Source organism: Eubalaena glacialis, chromosome 13 (genome assembly GCF_028564815.1).
Source record: "Eubalaena glacialis isolate mEubGla1 chromosome 13, mEubGla1.1.hap2.+ XY, whole genome shotgun sequence".
Lineage (NCBI taxonomy): Eukaryota > Metazoa > Chordata > Mammalia > Artiodactyla > Balaenidae > Eubalaena > Eubalaena glacialis.
The window spans coordinates 46,233,637-46,256,478 of record NC_083728.1 but is presented as its reverse complement, the minus strand read 5'-3'; the positions used below and the strand labels follow the sequence as shown (position 1 = coordinate 46,256,478).

At 46.0% G+C, this 22,842-nt stretch overlaps 1 protein-coding gene across 2 annotated transcripts in view; it reads right to left on the bottom strand.

Moving 5' to 3' along the window:
* Positions 1–2,113: 2,113 nt before the first annotated feature.
* Positions 2,114–22,842, bottom strand: part of ISM1 (isthmin 1) — a 79,199-nt gene continuing 58,470 nt past the window's right edge. For both annotated transcript variants that reach the window (XM_061208224.1, XM_061208223.1), the window contains exons 3-6: positions 20,495–20,759; positions 12,405–12,548; positions 8,449–8,538; positions 2,114–2,703 (exon numbers count right to left, since the gene is read on the bottom strand). In XM_061208224.1, the coding sequence (XP_061064207.1) occupies positions 2,186–2,703; positions 8,449–8,538; positions 12,405–12,548; positions 20,495–20,759 (1,017 nt within the window). In that variant the 3' untranslated portion in view covers positions 2,114–2,185. The remainder of the gene's footprint in view (positions 2,704–8,448; positions 8,539–12,404; positions 12,549–20,494; positions 20,760–22,842) is intronic.

Genomic DNA, 22,842 nt, shown 5'->3' with positions numbered 1-22,842 from the left:
TTGCCCTCCCTCTTCTCTGCTTTGTGAAATACCACTCCTCCATTAGGTCTAGCAGGTACTTCCCTGATTCCTGCCTCTATTTTCCCAGAGTACTTTCCACTTACCCTTTATAGAACACTTATCAGAGGGGGTTATTGCTGTACATTTTTGTCTCTCCTGCTCACTAAAATGAGCTTCTCATGTGATTCATCTCCAGCTCTGCTTGAATACCTGTCCTGACAGGGTACTCACCATCCCAAAGGCAATGCATTCCATTGCAACCAACTCTTTTGGCAAAAATGGTTTTCCTATTATTAGGAACCAAATCTGCTTCCCTGATACACGGACCTACTGATTTTCTCCTTACCAGTTCAGTTGCCTAAACTTCCTTCAGGTGTGAATAAGGATTCTCATTCCATAATTAGAAATAGGTCTTAAATATAAATATCCTGAGAGTGGGCAATACATGGATAACTCATTCTAAAGTGTAAATGACTGATAAGAGCTTTTCCATTAAAACAAGATTTTATTATGAGAACCTAAGGGTAGGCTGATATAGTAGATAGAGCACTGGACTAGGAAATGAATGATAGATCCAATGTGATCTGTTTTTTTCTGAGCTTTGGTTTCCTCATCTGGAAATGGAATAATTTGCACAATGAGGAGTTCTACTTATTACTGTAATTGCAGAATTTTGTCTGGAAGCAGTCCCACTCACCTGGGCTGTCTTAAGCCTTTGCTCTGGCTTGGATTTCTTAGCTCTTTCTTAGCTCTGGGTGGGCAAAAATTTGCACGTGTATCATCGAGCTCTAGCCTCCTGGGGGCAGGGTTGATATTATTGGTGCCAAAGATGCTATGACTTATACCACCCACCATCAAATCAATCAATGAGCCTTTTATTCTACGTGGTTTGAACCTTCCTCTCCCCTGCCTTGAAGCCCTGCTTTACCAGGGCTATTTATGGAATTCGTATCATAAATATTTGCAGGTAACACATTTACTGTAGGTAACACATTTTATTATGATTTTATTATGTAATCTCTTTTCCTGGAGTTTTGCAAGTAAAGATTGCATAAGAACCAACTTTTTATTAGTCCTAAGTTCCACCCTACAGAACCAGGCCATATTACAATTGCTTGATGCACAAGACTCAGTGACTCAATAAATACTTTACAAAAATAATGTATTTTTTTTCTTTCTTAAAACATAAAAAAATTAGGTTTTCCTAGACTTGAGTTCCTCTCCTTGTTTTTATATTTATTTACTGAGACTATATTGTGGAGAAAAAAATTGTTAAGTTGGTATTAAAATAAAATAGATGAAATGAAGTTCATGATTTCTCCCCATTTGTTTTGCATTTTTTCTTTGGAAAAGTGCTACTCCTTGTTTTTATGTCTGACCTTCCTGTAGCCTTCTGAACCTATTAAGGCATGAGCAGAAATTCTATTCTGGGGTCTTTTAGTAGAATCATAGCATTGTGTTAATACTGGCCTTTGTTTTAAAGTCCATTTAAAACCAGGCCTCAGATTTTCTCCTAAAATACCCATTTGACCCCCACTCCCTACCCAGGCTGAGGCAAGGGCATTTTGGAAGCTGAGACTTCATCAAGGTACCTCACTGGCTAACTAACACTTGGTTTCAGGTGGGTGTTTCCTTGTTTTGATATCTTTCTGTTGAATTCTTTATTTTTAAAGAAGTCATTACTACAAAATTCCCTTTCTCTTCCATCTCCCTAAGCCCCTTTCTGAACTCTCACAGAAGTGATTAAATAGTTTCACGATGACAACTCCAGAGAAAAGGTGACGTATAAGTCACATTCATATTAAATAAGTTATATATAAAAACTGCTTATCATGTTTACAACTTCGTTCTCTTCGCCCCTTTGCTTCTCTCGGAAACGCTGGATCCGGGGTGTGAGTTGAATCCCACCTGCTATGACCTCCAGGTTCTTCTTCCAGCTTCTTTCTCCCCATCCTCCTGAGGACATCCCCCCTAGGAAGAGTTCCAAGGAAGCCATTGGCATTGAAGAGGCAACGGTGGCTTCAGATGGCAGTCACAAGGGCCTGGCGCACACCCCTAGTGTAACTTACGGCAAATACTCACGTGGTATATGTACATATACATGTATGCGGGTAAGAGGGACTCTGTGCCAGGTGGCGGATCAGTGCAGTGCGTTTGTGTCATGAACAACAGAGGTGGTGTCTCTTTAATACTCTCTGGCCTCTTGAAACTGCTTGATATAATCTTCGTCCGAGGGGCTCTCTGTGCACTTCTGTCCGTTGTTTGGAGGCCGGGCCTCGTTATACCTGCTCCAGTCGCCCTTGCAGATAATCCAGGGCAGGATGTCCACTTTGTAGTGGAGCTCCGCTGAGAACTCAGTGCTGATGAGATTGGGCGTCCCCGCCCCTTTGCCCCTGGTGATGAGCTGCATGTTGTCGCCATAGCAACAGTGCTGGGCGGCCAGTGTGGTGCTCTCCAGGGACAGCATGGAGCGAATGCAGTACCGGGCCGTGGGCTTGTAGATCTCCAGCTTCTCCTTGGGCCCGCTGGCATCCTTCCAGCGGAAGTCCTTGCGCTTGATGCGGTCGAAGATGTCGGCCGTGCTGTAGGCCACCTCGGTGGGGTAGGAGCAGGGGCAGCTGGGCAGGTCGTTGATCACCTTGTGCATGTACTTCTTTAGGAACTCGCTCTTGCAGCTCATCCAGCGCTCACAGCTGTCCGTGTCTGAAACGGGCCAGAGAAACCCTCTGATCGCATGCAAAACCGGCTGCCTGATGACTTTAAAGTCAACCTCTCCCTTCCCTGACTGGCAGCCCCTGGAACCCCCAGGCCATGGGTGAACACGATCATGGCCCTTGAACTTGGGAACTTTGTTCTCGGCCCCACCAACTCCTTAATTTATATTATGAAAACTTTTCACATACATAGAAAAGTGGAGAGAATATACGTATACAATGACTACCCAGATGCCATCATCTAGACTTAATCATCACTGTATTTCCCTCATTAAAATTTTTTGTGGAAAGATATGATATTATTACCCCTAAGTTTTAGTAGGCGTCTACAAAAAAAGGAGGATAATTAAACCATATTTTCCATGTTTTCCTAGATAACTGTAACCCCATTTTCACCCATAACAAAATGAACAATAATTCAGAGGGCCATTTTGAATCTTCTCTCTAAATAAGCGATGAGTGGCAGAAAATGCCTCAAAGGGATATTTGTAGGACTAAGTTTTATTTCTGCCACTCACTGACTGTTTTAAACTAGGCTAGTGGCCTAACCTCTTAACCTTAGGCAGGAAACCGTTACATGCAAATCCCTATGAGAAGAGGTCTCAAAGAGGAAGAGGCTGGTGGTCCCTGCTTTTAGGGAATTTAATATCTAGGCCAGAGGACACTGACCTGTAGACTTTGAGCCAGAACCTGCCCCAAGAGGTGTGTAGTGTTTGGCCTTACAGTATTAAAAAATATTGAATTAATTGCCAACATTTAAGAATTATGTGATGCCACTTATTAATGTAGATTCCTGGTTTCATTTGAAAAACCCAAAGATAGGTTGACGTCAGTCCTGCATTGCCTTGTGAACAGGTAACCAGTGACCACTTCTTGGTCAAGACAGGAGGTCCCCAGTTCACCACAGTCCCTACCTGATCTCGTCACTCATGGGTGTTCGCTCTTGGTCCCTTAGTCATGAGAGTTCAGGACCTCTGGTTTAGTGAATGTCTCAGTTTGTGTTTTCCCAGACCCTGAGACAAAGATGCCAGTGAAAATGGTTCTTTGGGAAGTGATTCTGGGAAACACCAGCAGGGAGCAGGGAGGTGGGACAGGGAAGGGAGGGTGGCAATATGGGATGTGGATCAAACAAGTAACCACTGTAGAAACTGCAGCATCTTCCCCTTGGACCTGGGAAACCCATCCAGTGACAGGGTGGAACTTTACCCAAGCCCCGTGATTCTGGGAAACAGCCAAGGTTAAGACTTTCCCCCACCCTTGCGCATTCTGGAAAACCACTTACTGTAAGAACCCTCTTCCCCGCAGGACTTGGTAAGACTCACAGCTGCTGCCTTGTTTACCTATGACAAAACCAGACACAGACCCTCCAGATTCCCTTTCTTGGTCTCATAAATGATTAGCTAAACTGCTCATTCCCAATCAGAACAAAACGCATCCCAACTAAACTTTAGTTAATATTCTCCCCTTCTTTCAAGCCCCTGAACTTTTTTTTTTTAACTTTTTATTTTGTATTGGAGTAGAGCCAATTAACAATGTTGTGATAGTTTCAGGTGCACAGCAAAGTGACTCAGCCATACATATACATGTATCCATTCTCCCCCAGACTCCCCTCCCATCCAGGCTGCCACATAACATTGAACAGAGTTCCCTGTGCTCTACAGAAGATCCTTGCTGGTTGCCCTTTTTAAATATAGCAGTGTGTACATGTCAACCCCAAGCTCCCTAACTAGCCCTTTCCTCCACCCTTCCACCCCTGTAACCATAAGTTCATTCTATGAAAGTCTGTGAGTCCATTTCTGTTTTGTAAATACGTTCATTTGTATCATTTCTTTTTAGATTCTGCATGTAAGCGATATCATATTATATTTCTCAAGCCCCTGAACTTTGACCTACCCTCTGCCTGGGCCAGCATATAGCCTCTCCTTAGGGGTCCCTACCGAAAATAGGCTGGTCTCAGGGCAGAACATTCACTGATGCCCTATCTGATCTCACCAGCCTTCCATCCCACTGCCTCATGTGGGGTTCTTCTAACCTTATTTACTCCTCTGTAAAAGAAAACCTTTTGCCTAACCCTTGAGATGCTTGCAGGCCTATAGACACAGTGTTTTCTCTATTGCAAATAGGCCCTTTCCCTTTTGCAATAATCCTTTGAATACAGTCTTTGAAGAGAGATGTTTTATTTTATTTGGCGGGGATCTGGGTATTATCCACCAGTTCCCATCAATCACTGATAGGGGGTTGCTCCTGGACTTCTGGATGACCGTGGATTCACGGGCTGGTGGCTCTGGGGGCCAGAGCACGCCGTCAGGCAAAGAACCACAGGGGCTGCTGGGGTGTAGGGACGTGGTGTGGGCAGTGGCAGGTTTCCCACCGCGTGTGGCTCAGGAAGCTGCAGCGGGTAAGATGAGCCATATCTAAGGCCTCCCGCCATGGTGGAATGTGGGGTGCGTTAAGGGGGCCAAAGCAAAAAGTCCCACCGGTGCTAAAAAGTGTCATTTCTATCAGTGCAAGTCAGGGGGTGCTTCAAGGAGTGTGTGACACCGGGCTGGCCCTGGGGCTCTTCAGGGCTGCATGTTGGCTACAAGTGTCCTGCTCAGAGCTCCGGCAAGGAAGCCTGCTGGGGGCACTTTGCTGCCTGGTGGCCTCCAGCTGTAGCTGCCGTGGATCTGCCGTGGTTTTCACATCACGTTGTGCTCCCCCGGGGCTGCTCGCGGTCGATGACTGAGCCTGGCGCGGGTGCTGCCCAACGGGGGACCCCTTTGTCAGGCAGCCTTTGCTGGGGGTCCCCGTTGGCATGGCCGAGACTTCCTCAAGCTGCTCTGAGGCCCTTGCTTCCCAGTCCTCCTTCCTTCCCTCCCTCCCTTTGCAGGGGTCAGGCCTGCATCTTGGTCTGAAAGCCTTCCCTGCCTACTCCTGCTGCTTCCCCTCTATCCTTCCCGGGCGCTTCCCCAGTGACTCTCTGGAATGTCCAGTCCCATCTCAGAAGGCTGGACCTGACTCAGACTGCATACAAGAGCAGAGATGGGGCCGGGGGAGGGGAGGGCCATCCAGGCTGGTATTAAGTGTGCAAGCCACAGTTATGCAGAAGAAGTCCGGGGGCAGGGTACACGTTCAGTTTCCCTGGAGCAGAGGCTATAGGGAAGGAAGGTTGTTAGTGTCAGGTCATGGGGTCTTCAGTGTGGTTTAGGCTCGTTTCAGAGGGCACTAGGGAACCACTGAAGGTTTTTGAGTGACGGTGAGCTCTTCACTGAGCTATGCAGTAGGAAGAAAGATTCAGTGCTGATGCCAGTTGTAAGAGCCCAGGTGAGATACTCTGGGAGGGAACAGCGGGTGGGATCAAGAGTAGTCGGGGAGGTAGGGCTGCCAGGCCTTGGTGGGCTTGGGGGGAAGGGAGGAAGGTATCAGAAGTGACTCTCCAGCTCTGACCCAGGTGCCTGGGAGGCTAGTGGTGTCATGAGTGAAAATCAAACGGTCGGGCTTGGGGGGCAGCTTGCAGGGGTGCTCAGGTTTCTCTTGAGGGATATGAGAAAGAGAGAGCTGGGGCACCTCCCAGGAGCTCGGAAAGGCCTGGCCTAAGATGAAACGCCTGGGCTCTTGTGCCAGACTGCCTGGGATCGAATCCCAACTCAAGTATTTAGTGGCTCTGTGACCCTGAGCAAGGTATTCTACCTTGCTGTGCTTCAGTTTTCTCATCTCTAAACTGGGTATAAAAATTGCACTGATCTCAAAAAGTGCAATGAGGATAAAACCAGAGGGAAAGCAGGGAGTACACAGAACAGGGTTGAGGATGCTGCCTGTGGGGATGGGCTGAGTGCTATGATTCTACCCCGAGAGCCCCTGACTGAGCAGTTGCATAGAGATTGGAGGGTCCATCCTGGGAAGTGTGTGTCTGCAAGCCAGTGGGGGTCTCCCTCAGAGGGCAGGGTTTTCAGAAACAAAATTCAGCGAGGCCCCAGAAAATAGCTTTGTATTTTTCCTCCAGAGTAGAAGGTCATCATAATTCATGTACAGGACATAGGTCCTTTGACTTATTTTTTATCAAATTTACATGGAGTATTCAGTGTGAACGTTCTCAATGCTTTACAAGTATTAACTCATTTCACTCTACAATAGGTCTAGGAGGTAGGCACCATTACCTTAGACCATTTTACAGATCAGAAAACTGAGGCAGAAGTAGGTTAAGAAACTTGACCTTGTGCTAGTCAAGCATTTCTCATCTCTGCTGGGCATCTTCCATTTGTCTTCTACATCCTTATTCCACATTTTTCCTTGCCATGGAAGGCTGCCCTGTATGCACCAGATCTGTGGGCTCCCTGAGCCCTGGTTTCTAATTGGGGCGAGCCAATGGCGGGACCGGGTCAGGGACCAGAGGGAGGGAGGAGCGAAGTCAGGGTATTGTTCCGGAGGCTCCTCCCTCACTGTTACAGGCTGGCTACCTCCTTCTGGGAGCCGGAAGTGCTGTCAGGCAGCCCTCTCTACACAGTGGTTCTGGGAACCACTCCTTCCCCTGGTCCCTTCAGGCCAGTGGGTGGTAAGGGCTCCCCACGCTTGCCAGCCCCAGGGTTCTGTACAAGCCCTTCTTGGTTTCCATCCACCTGCTCACACCTTTGCCAAAAGGCCCTCATCAAATGCTCCTCTATTACCTGATCTGCGTGTGAGCCTTGTCTGCTCCTGCCCAGAACCTGCCTGACCCGCCATCCCCCCTCATCCCTGTGTGTCCTCAGCTGTCCATTGGATGCAGCTGGTCCCATCCCCTGTGAAAGGGCAAATAGCTGCCTGCCTGTGGGGTGAGATATGGGGGGAGGCCTGAGACGCTCTCTTCCCCAAAAGCCCATCTTGTTGTTTTATCATTTTATGCAAAATTCCCGCAAATAGTCTTTAATTTTTTTTTTTTTTTTGGGTCAAATGCATTGTGTGTGCAGAAGGCTTCTGCTAACGGCGTTTTGGTTGCACGTGAAGGACTGTGATGGAAACCCCGGGCAACAGAATTTCCAAACTGACTCCAGTGTGGCTGAGGAGGGCAGAGTGAAGAGGTGAGGAAAGGGTTTTGGGGGGTGGCAAAAAGAAATGGGGCAGAAGGAGTCTCACCGCTCTGTAATATAGAATTACATCTAGAAGCACGTGGAGCTATTTTTATTCAGCAAGCTTTCCCCTTGCTGAGTAGACACTTTCAATTTTGTTTGGTCCACGTTCATTGTACTTGCTCTAGCATTTTCAAGCAGATGAGTAGCAGGGTGTACCAAAGGGTTACGAAAGATTCACGTGGCGGGGAGTGAGATGGGGGAGGCATAATGTCGAGAAAGTTCCCATTCTCTTCCTTCCTCCCCCCCGTCCTTCTGCTGGAAAACTGACATCACCGTATCTTGATTTTACTGGGGACACTCGGTGAGAGTTGGGAGAAGAGATGCCCTGAGGCTCGAGGCCCGAGCGTGGACGGATCCCGAGCTAGGGGCAGGGCGTCCCGCCCGCGTGCTATGGATGCTGCGTGGCTGGCGGGGCAGACACAGCAGGGCTGCTGGGCTCCATCTGGTGCAGGGGGAATGGGGCGGCTGCTCTCTCTTGCTTGGTGTATATTCAGCGAGCAAGAAGTATGCTGAGAAAATTGGACCCCGTAAGAGGAAAACGAAACATTTAAATGGATCCAAGGATGGCACGGCAAAGGCAGAAGGAATCTCCAAAATGCTAGATCAATATTTGGATGGAAAAGAAAAAAAAAAAACAAAACTTTCCTTACCAACTTCGAACAGTTTGGTGGCATTAAACTCTTCACTTCCCGCAAGCAGACTCACTTCGGTGGCAGCTGTCCTGAAGGTGTCTTCGATTCCTAAACACAGACAGGAGCTCATTTTCCCTAGTTATATGGAAAAAGTCAGCCCTCCACCCCCTACCCCACCCCACCCCGCCCCACTGGCAAATAAAAAAAACAAATACACTTGAATAAAGCCTTTTTTGTATTCATTACTACTCATGGGCAGAAACTTGCCAACAGAGGAAACAGTAAAAAGCAGGTAGAGAGCATAAAATATATTAAAACCCCAGATACCATTTGCAGCGTGAAATCAGATCCAAATGTGCCTGAATGTGCCTAAGGAACTCATTCCTTGGGCCTAGGAATGGGATTTTGGGCGGTGCGGGACATGCGTCAGGATGGCTGTCTATCTAGAGGTGTCAGGATGGCAAACTAAACTAGAGGCTGTAGAGAGTAGTGGTTAACAACTTGTCTCGTGGCCAACACCCGTCTTGAGGACTGACTCACTGGGTCCAAATCATTACTAGCTGTGTGACCTTGGGCAAGCCCTGGAACATCTGTGTGACTCAGTTTTCACATCTGTAAATGGGGAGGACCTATGACCCACCTCATAGTGCTGAATGAGTTAAATGAGTTATGTGTAAAGAAAGCACATAGAGTACCAAGTGGTAAGTGTTGGCTGACATTTTCCCCTTGAATATTTGTCTAGTTCATTTTGAGGATGCAGCGGTCCGTAGCTAAAGACCAGATCTCTCATATGCTGGGACTTTTAGCATTGCTGATGATGTTTCAAAAAGAATAAGCTGGGGGAGCGATGAATTGGGAGTTTGGGATTAGCAGATGCAAACTATTATATATAGAATGGATAAACAACAAGGTCTTACTGTGTAGCACAGGGAACTATATTCAATATCCTGTGATAAACCATAATGGAAAAGAATATGAAAAAGAATGTCTATATATATATGTAAAACTGAGTCACTTTGCTGTACAGCAGAAGTTAACACAACATTGTAAATCAACTATACTTGAATGAAATAAATTTTTTTAAAACCCCCAAATTCAACATTTAAGAAAAAGAATAACCTGGGCTTGTTATTACTTGCTCTGAGCGACTGAACCTAGCTTGCCTCAAACTTCCTGGCTCCCTCCCCTCCTCAAATGACTACCCCCACCCAGGCTTCCTTTGCAAACAGGAATCCCCTGTAAATGGGGGCAGTCAGGAGAGGAAGGAGCGTGGAACGTGGATTATTTGTTGGAGAACCTTGACTGTCTTGCTAAGCATGCGTTGATTTCCTTTAAGGGGCTCTCTCTGGTTTTATGTGAGGCCCCTAGAACTTATTTGTATGGTCAGCCTAAGGGACAAACTTTTACAGTGTAATCACTGCCAGGCCAGGGAGATGGCCTGTTCCATGAGTTTTTCCAGTAGACCTGAGAATCAAGACACCAAAAAAGGAAAGAGATCCTGCAAAAGGAGATCCTTCATGTTCAAGGGAGCCCTGAAAAGCTGGAAGAGTCAAGAACAGAAAGGCAGAAAGGATGGAAGGAGGGCAAGTTCAGATGAGAAGAAAATGTATGAACAGGGCTGCTGGCCATGCTGCTCTCAGTGGTGAGAGAAAATGAGAAGGAAGCATTCAAAATGGCGGCAGGGAAGATACCTGCTATCAAGATATCTAGGTCTACTGCTTTAGGTCTGGGTGCCAGCTCTGGGAGAGAAAGCAACAAGCAAGCCCGCCCAAGCCCTGACATTAAATGCTGTCTGTATTCACGTGTGGCTGAGCCCGATACCCTTCCCCTTGACAGAGGTGTAAGAGTCTAATGGTTAAGAACATGGATTCTGGAATCAGACTGCCTGGATTCAAATCCCAGCTGGACCACTTGCTGCCTGTGTGACACTAGGCAAGTTAGCCTGTGTGCCCCAGTTTCCACAGCTGCCAAATGAGTACCATCATCAATAGCTAGGTCATGAGGTTATTGTGAGGATTAGATGAAGTAACACATGCAAAGACCTTAGAAATTTGCTTGATACTTAAATACTCAAAAAGTCCTACTCTTCATGAACCTTGTTATCATTTTTTTCCCTTCTTCATCTTCCCAATCTACACCTTCATCTTTATCTTCATTTTCTTTTGTTTCATCTTATCTTCATCATCATCTTCTTCTTCCCCTCCTTCTCTTCTTCATTTCTTCCTGCCTTCCTCCTCTTCTCCCTTCTCATATTATTATTATTTATTGGTTTATTTCTACCCATCCAAATCCCATTCCACCAGACTTCTAACTCAGCTTCATTATGGTGAACACTGGAAAGATCAGGACAAGCATCTTGATGGTTGTTCCACTTTTGGAAATCCACCTGCATGGCTGACGGGGGCTAGAACTGCCTCTTCTCATACCATCAGCCCTGTTTTCTGCATACACCCCTTTGCTATCACACACATCGCCAATCTGATCTCTCTCCGCAGAAATCCCTTTGCTCTTCCACTTTTTTGTTCTAAATCTCAGCCTGAGAGATTTAGAACAGAGTTTCTAGGGGTAGAAAAAGGAAGTCTGGGGTGTGGGGATCAAATGTTCTGCCTCTGAAATTTCTTTCGGAGGAAGCCATCTGGAGTGTGTGATTTCTTGGAAGAGCCTGAGATAGTATTTTAGGCTGGTTTTCTACCTGACCATGGGGAACACATGGTAGATGGAAAACTATAGACCAGGAGTTGGTAAACTTTTATGTAAAGGGTCAGAAAGTAACTATTTTAGGCTTTGTGGTTCACATATGGTCTTTTTTTATTGAAGTATAGTTGATTCACAATGTTGTGTTAGTTTCAGATGTATAGCAAAGTGATTCAGATATATATACATGTATATATATATATATATATATATAATTTTCCGTTATAGGTTATTACAAGATATTGAATATAATTCCCTGTGCTATACAGTAGGTCCTTGTTGTTTATCTATTTTATATATAGTAGTTTGTATCTGTTAATGCCAAATTCCTAATTTATCCCTCCCTGTTGGTAACTGTAAGTTTGCTTTCTGTGTCTCCGAGTCTATTTTTGTTTTGTAAATAAGTTCATTTCACATACGGTCTTGGTTGCATATTATTCCTCCTCCTCTCTCTCTTCTTCCTCTTCCTCCTTCTTCATAACCCTTTAAAAATGTGTGGGCCATACTGACATGGGCAGTGGTTTGATAACTACTGCTATAGACACTATTATTTTTCACCCCAATATGGCCTCTCACCAAGTTTGTAATTAGTTAAGTTTTAAAAACACTGACAATGCAGTTTAAAGTGATACTTAACTGCCAAGTTGCCCCAATTTGCTCCCTCTAGAGCCTTCAGCAACTCCCAGGCTAACACATGGTTTTTCTGTAGACAGCCATTAAGCCTCTGGTCCTGGCTTTCTTATTAGACCATGAACGCCTGTCTTCATGTGTCTCTTTAAGGTACAACCCATCCCACATCAAAGGCTCAAATTAACCAGAGTCCCTCCTTTAAATTAAGTACATGGTGGCATTGTCTTCTAAGTCACAGTTACTGCAATTGTGTATAAGGCTCAGAAAATCCATCTTTTCATCCACTAAGCTCATTACTTGTCTCTTGTCCCAGTCTGGTCAGAATTCTTAGGAAAATGGTTGCCCTGTAAGAAGTCAATTTCTATAAGTTTTTAAATATAAACTAAAAGCTTCCCCAGACTCACAGATATAGAGAACAAATTAGTGGTTACCAGTGGGGGGGGGGCGGAAATATAGGGGGCGGGGGGGTGGTAGGTACAAACTGTTGGGTATAAGCTAAGCTACAGGGATGTATTGTATACAACATGCAGAATATAGCTAATATTTTGTAATAACTGTAAATGGAGTGTAACCCTTAAAAATTGTATAAAAAAATAAAATAAAAAAAAAGCTGCCCTTGAATGTGGAGCCACACCCCTGCGTAAACCCACCTGGGCAGTTTGGACGGTCACACGTCCTAGATTCCGTTGCAGTGCACGCGTAGCCACAAGACCTGGTCCGTTTCTGGTTGCCGTTCCCACAGGTGACGCTGCAAACAGACCAGAGACTCCAGTCTCCCTCACCGTCTGTGGAATCTGGAACAGAACCAGGGAGATGGTCACCAGCCTTGGCCAAAGAGTCCCCAAATCTCCCCCATTGAACTGCCAGCCAACTGTCCATTTCTGACATTCCCACCGTTAGAGGGGGCCAGATGCCAGCTGGAGTCGAAAGCCTATGGCTCTAGGGTTCATTTTAGGGATTAGCTTAGTAATGGCAGGGACTCTGTCTGAGGTTTTGGGCACATGGCCAGGGCCTGCCCCCTAGAAGGTGCCCAATAAGTGCTTGTTGAGAATGTGTACATTCACAGAGTGTGGAGCCATGGAATAATATGGTAGGGATTTTCCAAAATGACCACCATCAGTTCCTTCACACACAAAGAGAGGAGTCACATGAAGGGCCCCCAAAACACTACACATGGGAATGAAGCCTTCTTGGACTTTCCAGGCACTTCTCAGTGGACAGCTGAACTCAGCTGATGCCATTGGCAGTAGAAGAGATGCCCAGTGGGGCCCCACCTGAACTCCTGAGCCACAGAATCATGAGAAATAATACACTGCTGATGTTTTAGTCACCAAGTTTTGGAATGGTTTGTTATGCAGCAGTAGATAACTGATACATAATGGTAAAGCTAGAAATGGTCCTTGAGGTCATCACTCAACATCCATTCAACAAATACTGAGCCCCTATTATGTGCCAGGCACAAATCAGGGTATGTGAGATATATCATTAAATAAAGCTTTCAAAGATCTCTGCCCTGTGGTACCAATATTTTTGTGAGAAGATTCAGACAATAATCAATAAACACAAAAAAATGAGTAAATTATACAATATATCAGAAATCGATGAGTGGTATGGAAAAAGGAGAAGTGGATCAGACTAGGGGGGCCTGGGAGTGTGAGAGCCGTGAGACAGGTTGGTATGTTATCTAGACTAACTTCCTCTTTTTAAAAGTAAGGAAACTAAGTCCTGGAGTGCTTGGGTGACCCATTCAAGGTCATAAGGGTAAGAGGAAGGAAAGCTTGGGCCCTAGTGCTAAATCTTTGATCTCTAAAGCTTGACCCTTTCTGCAGCATCTCCCCTCTGAACTACTTTTTCCTGCTTTATCCAAATCTTCCTCCAGACTTGGGGCCTCTGCCAGGGCCAAGCACAGAGCCCCAGACATGTGCCTTGCAGGGAAGGGGTCCGCTCTGCTCAGAACAGGTCGCGGTGATTGTTATTACGAAGGCCTGGCAAGAATGCAGTCCACACATGTTTCTACCTGAACCGCGGGCCCCGTGCCAGGCTCCCAGGCCGTTGTTTACAGGGTGATCACACTGAATGCCGCTCAGGCAAACCCAGGGCCACCGAGTCTCAGCCCATCATGCAGAGTTGGTGGGGGGATTCCTGGTCCTCTTCCCGAACCCAGAGCCAAGAGTCTGCTCACACCTCACCTGCTCCCAGGGGCCCCATCCGTTTCTCCCCACTTCCCCAGAGGGATTTTTCCAAACTTTGATTTCCTTCTAAGACATGGTTTTCCAACCACAGGGCCAAGCAGATGTTTGAAACTACTGCCTCTTGTGAGGGAGGTGGGCCTGCTTCCCCCCATCAGCGGCCTCCGTCTCTCCCATCTCCTCCTGGGCATCAACGCAGTGGAACTGGACAGACCGCTGAGGAGGGAGCCGTGGTTACTCCCTCCCAGACCTCTTGGTAAACTCTGCGAGAACACGAGGGATGTGCCTGGAACAATCACAGGATAGCACTCCTGTCAGCCGGTGTATCCATGTGTAGTGGGTTATACGCTCACGTGAACACACTCAGGGCCTCCTGTGTGAATCACCTGTACCAGATTTTGTTAAAGGGAACAACCACCAGACCAAAAAGTCACCAGTAAAGATGGTACTGTTTTTAGACTCATAAGAAGGGGGCAGTGGGTCAGTCGGAAAAAGCTGATTAAATCACACAGGTAGAGTCCATGTCACCTGTGGGGTGGGTACCGGCCTAAGACATGATTCAATGATGCCAAGAGGTGTCCTGCTTGGCTCAGTAGAAGCAATGGGGCCTCAACCATCTAGAAATTTCTGGCGACCTTTCCTCCCTGTTGCAATAATTTTGGGAAATATCATCCCTGAACTTTGAGATTTTAGCATTAAACACACCATTTTGGAATCTCTGCTGGAGGTAATTTCTTGTTTTGGTTTCTTGGATCTGAATTACTGAATGCTAATACTGTGTCTGATGATGTGAAAAATGACTTCCATAATTCTTCTCCCTGTATCCACCCCCTTGGTTACTACCTTTTCACACCAACCCCAGTCTGGGCCATGTGACTTGCTCTGGCCAATGAGAAAATAGCAAATATAATGCAAACAGAGGCTAGAAAAGTGCTTGTGCATTAGGGCTTGCCTTCTTACTGTAGAGAAGTCTTCCACCACCACATGAAGAGCCCGGACTAGTGTCCTGGAAGGTGAGGGACCAGAAGGAGAGAGGCCCAGATATCCCAGCACCCCCCGCTGTCCAGCTGGGACCCCATCATTGTGAATGAAGCCATGCTAAACCGTGCGGCCCCAGCCAAGCCAGCCCTGGGCAGAACAACAGTCCAGACAATCTGCAGACTCTTGAGAGAGAAGACATTTGCTCTTTTAAGCCACTAAGTTTTAGGGGCGGTTTCTAAAGCAGCAAAAGCTAACTGTCACAAATACACTATAACAACCCTCCCTATGCTATGCTCTCTGGATGGCTAGCAGACCCTGGAACCATGACGGATTTATTACTTCACTAAGTGGCTGTCTCCGTGTCTTTATTTTATTTTATTTATTTATTAAAAAAATTTTTTTTTCTTTTTAAAGACCCAAATCACATTTAATGAGATTAAAAACTACTAAACCTGAGGTTTATTTATTTTTTTTAATGGATAGGATTAATGGCAGATTCAACACGGCAAAAAAAAAAAAAGATTGGTAAACTTTAAGACATAACAATAGAAACTATCCAAAATGAAACAGGGAGAAAAAGATGGATTAAAATGAACAGAACATTGATGAATTGTGGAACAACCTAAAGCATACAAATACACATGTAATTATAGTCCCCAAAGTGGGAGGGCAGGGGTGGAAGTGGGGGTAATAGAAAAAATATTTGAAGAAATAATGGCCCCAAATTTCCCAAATATAATGGAAACTGTAGACCCACAGATCCAAGAAATGCAACAAACCCCTAGCACAAGAAACATGAAAAAGACCACACCAAGGCCATGTCTTTATTTTAAATGCTCACAAAGCCATTTATTTTCCAAACATTTTAAAATACTGGTCCCCCAAAGTTAGGCACAGAACATGTATACAGCCATGTGGCTGATCATTTCTATTGGGCTAGCAACGAAGTGAAACAACCTCTTGGGGAAAAGTGGGCACGTCAGCCCATTCTCCGGAAGTGTCTGTAGCATGCAGCCCCCGATGAACACCCCATCCAAGCCCCTCCTCGTGGGGATTTCTATCTGTTTAATGTGTTTGCAGGAGAGAAAGGGAATTTCTGACTGGGGGACACAGCTTTGAGGGCAGTATTCCTTTCTGCTATAATAAAATAAGCCTGTTCTCATTGGCTCACCTACCAGCGCATCACTCAGAGCAGAAGATGAACTTGAGCAGCAGTAATTACAAAGATGACAACAAAGACAGCGGAAAACAGTCCCTGTGAACATTTACGTGGTGTTTGGACAGCCCCTATCTGTGACATCAAAGAGCTTGGTGAGGGCAGAGAACAATCCACAGGGCAGTGGGCTGAGGGCTGGGTTACAGGGATGTTGTTTGAAATTTTAAAGTGGTCATTATATACTTTCAGGGCACTAGAGTTCTGTGGGCCAGCTATAGTGTTTGGGCAACTGAAATGACTTGGGTCTTGGCTCGGCCACTGGAAAGCCTCTACCCTAATCCTAGATGATAGTGGCTGCCAGTTATTGAGGGCCTGTCTTAACCAGCTCCTCTGTCTACACACCCTGATTGAACTCCTATAACAATCCTGCAAGGTAGGTAGAAACACTCTCCTTTTATGGATAAGGAAACTGAGGCTCAGAGAGGTTAAGGTACTTGATTAAGGTCACACAGCTCAAACTTGGCAGAGCTGGGAGTAGATCTGAGATCTGCCCACTCTGGCCATATTCTGTTCTATATCCTGATATTCCAGCAACTTTGATTCCGGCCCCAGCAGCCCTTCCTTAAGATACTCACTTATGTGGCCATAATTTAACATTACAAAGAAGAACCCTTGCAAAAAATCACTGTGGGATCTATTAAAATAAGACCATGACCGGTCAGAGAATTGCAAAGGACTGAGTCCCAGCCCAGTTACACTAAGCCGTGTCCACCTGATTTCATTATGCAGGTTATTCAGAGCAATCTGGGGAATGGTATACTACTATGTGAAAGAAAAATATTTATTTGGACTCTTTCTTTGCCCTGGATGATACCTTAAGTATCTCAAACACATACCGTCCAAAGTTGAGCTGACTCAATCACAAACTAGGTCTAACTATCTTCTGTTGTGTATTTTATAATTTATTCTAAAGATGCTGTTACGTGCTACTTATTCATCTACGATTTTTTGAAATACTCTTTGGCCACAGACATTTACATTCTTATTAAAAATCCTACCTTCAAATATTTGAGATCAACATCTTCCACTAAGCCCAGTTCCTGTGGCAATTGTAGCTGGTCTCAGACGAGGAAGCAAGTCCTCAGGTTCAGTGACGTGCACTGCTTTGCCACTGCATGGACCTCACCTTCCTGGGCTGTATATTCTCTCCTTGTATCCTCCACAGCACCCGACACAGGGATAAATACTTAGAAATTGCTCTATACTTTCTTGTTGATTGAAATAAAAGAGGACTTAGCTCATCTGATGCTGTAAAGAATTCTGGAAATCACATGTTCCCTGTGAGTCAGACTGAGAAGCAGTAATTATTCATCCACGTTGCAAATGCTACTGAGTTACTGTAGCATGTAAGCTACACACCTACGGTCTCGCTTCTAAAAGTGTGGTCCAAGGGCCAGCAGTGTCAGCTTCACCAGGGCTCCTGGCCCTTTCCGGCATCTACGGCTTCAGAAGCTGCCTTTACCAAGAGCCCCAGGTGATTTGTGTGCACATAAAAGTTTGAGAAGCACTGCTTTAGAGGTATCATAAGGGACAAGATTTTCTTTATAAAGTAGCAATCCTGATGTCTAGTCTAATGATGGTGACGTTACTAAGAGAGACTCTAAAATCATCAAAGATGGGAGTTTCTCCATAACCCAGGGATGCTGTAAGATCCAGATGCAGGGCACTCACTCCCCAGGTATTATAGATCTAGAAAGCTGGGGTGAAGTTGGCTCTGGTAGCCACAGTAACTGCCCCAGCAGAAGCAAATTCTACCCTCAAGACTGAAATGGAGGGAGTATTCTTAATGTTCATAAATTTGGCAGAATATATTCTGTGAAAGCTTTAGATGAAAAAGTTGTTTCTAAGTGGTGGTCTTCAAACTTTAGTAAGCATGAGAATCACCTGCTGACCTTGGTTGAAAAAAGAAAGAAACAAAGAAGCCAAGAAAGACCCCAGGTCTCACTCCTGCACATTCTGATTCAGTAGAAGGACCGTAGTGACCCTTGACCTGGAATGCACATTGGAGTCACCCACAGAGCTTTAAAAAACACTGATGCTTGGGCCCCACCCCCAGAGATCCCAAGTTAATTGATCTAGAGAGAAGTCCAGCCATCGGGATTTTTAAAAAATTGCCTAGGTGAGTATGAGAAACCATACTAAGAAACACTGGTGCTTTGGACCCCACTGTTCCAGATCAGAGCCTGCTGGAGGGCTTGTTCAAACAGATTTTTGAGACCCACTCCAGAGAGTCTGATTCAGTAGGCCTGGAGTGGGGTCTGAAAATTTGCATTTCTATCATGGTCTTGGGTGATGCTGATCAACTGGCTTGGGAGCCACACCTGGAAAACCACTGGTATATAGGGAAGGGGCTGGGGCCCAGGATGGGTGTTAAATTTTAACAGGCAAAGGAGGGATTCTGAGGTCCAGGGTCTGACCCCCACTCAGAGAGACCTTGTTCCATGTGGTCTGGGCAGACAGGTTCAGCTTTACTCCTGAACCCAGGTTCAGTTCCACCCTGGCCTTTTCCTCCCATTCCTATCTTCCAATCTAACTGTTCCTTTCTAAATACACTTTACTGTCCTAAAAGATGTGCTATTTATTTATTTTTCCAGAGAGGCAGAATAACATAGTAGTTAAGAGGACAGACTCTGGACCCAGACTGTCTGAGATGGATCCTAGGTCTTGACCCTTGAGGTCAAAGTTGCTTAACTTCTCCAGGCTTCAGTTTCCCCATCTGTAAAATGGGTCCCTGCCTCAGTGAGCTGATTAAATGAGCTAATCTGTGAGAGCTGCTATGAAGAGGAACTGTGAAAGGCAAGTGCTGTAGAAAGGTTGGCTACTGTTCCCAATCCTTTGTCTTGGAAAATAAATTGGACTTCTTCTGCGAAAGGAGAAGGTTTTATGAGCCTCCTGATTGGGTGGGGTCTGGGAGCTCTCTTTCTGCTCCCCTAGCATTTGATGTATATCTCTGCTGTGGCACCCTTTGCTCTATCAGTTAACTTTTCTCCTTTTGTCCATAGATAGGTGAGATGCTCTTTAGGGAAGGACTGTGTCTTAATCATTTTTGGATTCCCACCACCTAGCACAGTGATGGGCATAAGACATGTTCAATGTCAGTTGAACAACTAAATGATGTGGCTGGGAAAAAAATGGTCTTACTCTTTTGGAAGTTGCCTAGGATCATCTATTAGCAGGTAGAAACAACTCTCCAATATACAACTGGTCTTTTTGCTGAAAAATGGGGGTAAGGGTGAGAATGCAAATGGTGCTAGACAAGTCATCCTCATAGAGTGTTCGCTTAAGTCTGCTAAGGCTGAACCACAAGAACATCACGATGGTGGATGCATTTGTAAGATACCAAATACTCATTGTAACACAAGGCACACTGCCTGATTCCTCATGAAGCCTGGCCAGATGCTTTCTGAATCTGTTTCCTCTTCATCTAGGACACACAGAAAACATTTCCCAGCCTCCCTTGCATCTACATGGGGCCATATGATGAGGTCTTGCAGATAGAATTTGAGCAGATGTGATGTGTGTCATCTCCAGGCTGAAGGGGTTAAGAGCGTGTGTGCCTTTTCTAGGCTCTATCTCTCTACTGTCTGCCAGCCAGATGCAGAGCATCCAGTGGATAATTTGCAGGCCCTCACAGTTGGTGGAGCTTCAAGATGGAAGGAGCCTGGGTCCCTGAATGACTGAGTGGAGCAGAATTCCCCTGACCCTGTCTCCCATCCCAGCTTAAGTGAGAAAAGAACTTTGATTATTTTAAGTCATTGAACTTAGAAATTGCTTGTTATCTCAGCTATCCTATTCTAAAAGCAGGGGAAACTGTAAGTCCCAATTTGGGGTCTTGAAATTTATTGGTGGGGAGGCCTCGCTTTGACAACTCGTGACATACATGTCCATGAGGGTTTCCAAGGGCCACTCCACTGCCTACGATAAACATAACACAGTTGCCTGGTCAAAGGAGACAGCGGGGTACATCTCTTTTACTAAATTGATTTTTAGTATGAATTTTTACAGTCAAACATATGAGGAAGTGAACTCAGTGATTTTGTCATTTTGGAAAAAAAGAAAAGAAAATTTTTGGGAAAAATAAGGCAGAACCTCTAAGACCCCTAACTGAAAAAAAAAATTCTCTCCTAGGATAATTGGTATTATTTTAAAATTATAGTCTTTCTAGAAAAATGTGGCTTTGGGGGCCTCTCAGGGCTTCTGTGGACAGAGCGGACAGAGTCTGTATGAGGTCTGCCTCATTGAAGACCCAAAGCCACATACTGTAAATGGGGTTTTGTTTGGCTCCACGTCCGCTGGGCCTCATCGTCTCATTTATTCTCCCCACCAATTTTATATTACTGGGTGGTAGACTCACCATATTCTGGCTGCTCTGTGGATTCAAAAGTCCGGTGGCCTGGGGCCGGACGGTCCCACCCCCCAGGGGGGTTGAGGAAGTTGCTGTCGTCTGAGGTACTGTCGTACTTGTAGTCCTGGTCCCCGCCGTTGGCCCTTGCCAAGGACAAGGACCTCTGCCACCAGGCCCGCCAGTCGGGGGATGGGACTGACCAGCTGGGCTTATTCTCCGGATGCTGATCTTTATCTGCTTCAGAGTCAGGACCGTCCACCACCTCTATGGTGACCTGAAGAATTCAGAACAGGCCAGGGTCAATGAGGAGTCAACAGCCTCTAAGCCGGGTGACCCTTGGAAGACAGTCTGAGAGGATGGAGGGAAATGTGCATCCCTCACAAAGGAAAGCTGAGGCTGCACGGTGACACAGAATGGAAAACCTCCAGGGACGCCCAAAGGAACTGATGCACACGGGCCTCGGGTTGGGAGGAAGCAATGCATCACTAGGGTCCCTGATTTACTGACGACTGTGTTGCTGGGAAGCCTTTAATTCAAGGAGTAAACACGTACCGTGTATGTTCTTGAAGTGGCACAAGAATAATTATAATGAAACTGAACACTTACTGAGTACTAACTCTGCACCAGGGACTGTTTTAAATGCTCTACATATATTAATTTATTTAATCCTCAGAACAGCCTTATAAGGTTGGTTCTATTGATTGGCCCTTGTGGCTGCTGATCTCCAAAGATGTCCCCGGCAATTCCTCCCATTCTGGTATGTGTGTGCCACCCCTCTCATCAAGAGATGGAGTTTGTTTCCCCTCCCTTTCAGTTTGGGCTGGCCTTGTGACTCACTGTATCCAGTAGAATGTGTTAGGTGTGACAATGTGACAAGCCTTACCAGGTCTTGCAATTTCCATTTTCATTCTCTTGGAATGTTCCTACCATTACGTACAGAAGCCCAGCCTAGACCACTGCTCACAGAGCCACCATGTGAAGAGGCAGGGCACACAGAGGAGATCAAAGAGTCCTCTCAGTCACCGGCCAGCTCTGAGGCCCCGGTCTTGTGTGGGGGGCCATTTTGGATCCTCCAGCCCAGTTGGGTCACCCTGGCTGATACCACGTGGAACAGAGGCGAGCTCTCCCGGCTGAGCCCTGCTCAAACTCCTGACCCACAGGACCGTGAGCAATCCAGTGGTTGTTGCTTTAAGCTATTAAGTTTTGGAGTGGTTGCTAGACAGCTTCTTATAGACAGGGAAACTGGCACACAGAGAAGTTAACAACTTGCCTAAGGTCACACAGCTAGTAACTGGCAGCCATGGGTAGTCTAGCTCCAGAGCCCATGCTCTTACCGACTTTGTCGTACTGCCTCTCAAAAAGTCAGTCACCGAGGTAGTGTCCCCTCCTGTGACCAAGTGAGCAAAGAGGCCACTGATGCTGGTGGGGCTGGATGCCACAAGTCGTGTAGAGATGTGAGCACAAGGTCCTCAAGGTCCAGGATGTCACAGCTGTGAGTTTCACTCATCCCCTAGTCCAGACCCAGCACGTACTCCTTAACCGACCCTCAGGGTCAGAGCAGATAGTCCCAGAGTCAAGGTCAAAACTTGCTCTTGGATTTATGGAGCCTAGTTTGGAAGTCACGGGGCTGAAAGAATGCAGCTTCTTGGCTCCGAGAGACAATCAACATAGAGAAACTTGTTTAAAAAACATAATAAAAGACTCCTTGGGTTCCTTTGGACATCGCATAGCTCTTGCAACACCCCCTGGATGAGTTATGTGCAAATGAATAAGAAACATGCGCTCCAAGTAATCAGCGCAAGATGTACTGGGCAGATGCTTTTCCAGTTTTGCCCTAACCGGACATCTGAGAGATTTGCTGACATACTCTGCCACATTGCACCAGGTCGTGCCAATCCCTGAGACAAACAGACCCTTCCTTTTGTTTTAGGAATGGGAAGGTTTGAATTCTACTTGCTTTGACATTGAAAAGAAGTTGCCCAGCTCATGGTGGGCCTCGGCTGTGGCCTTGTGTGGTCCAGACACAAAGTTAAGGGTGTGGCCCAGACAGAAAGTTAAGGGTGTGGCCTTCCATCCCAGAGTATACTTGGGCCGTGGCAGGCCGAGTGCATCTCTTCCTCTGGTGTGGGATGCCTAGAAGGGCACCACTGGCTTGCTTCCATGCCACCACCATTACCCCAGTCTCATAAGCATCCCTTGCATATTTGTAAATAATTATGGAACGTTTAGTAATCCCCGAAAAGGAAAAAAGAAAAGAAAGAATTACATCATTTGCCTTGTATCATCGCTGTTTGCTGGAGGGATGGTTGTTGGAAAGGGATGGGGACCTGGACCCACACGCAACGCTGTAAGGGCAA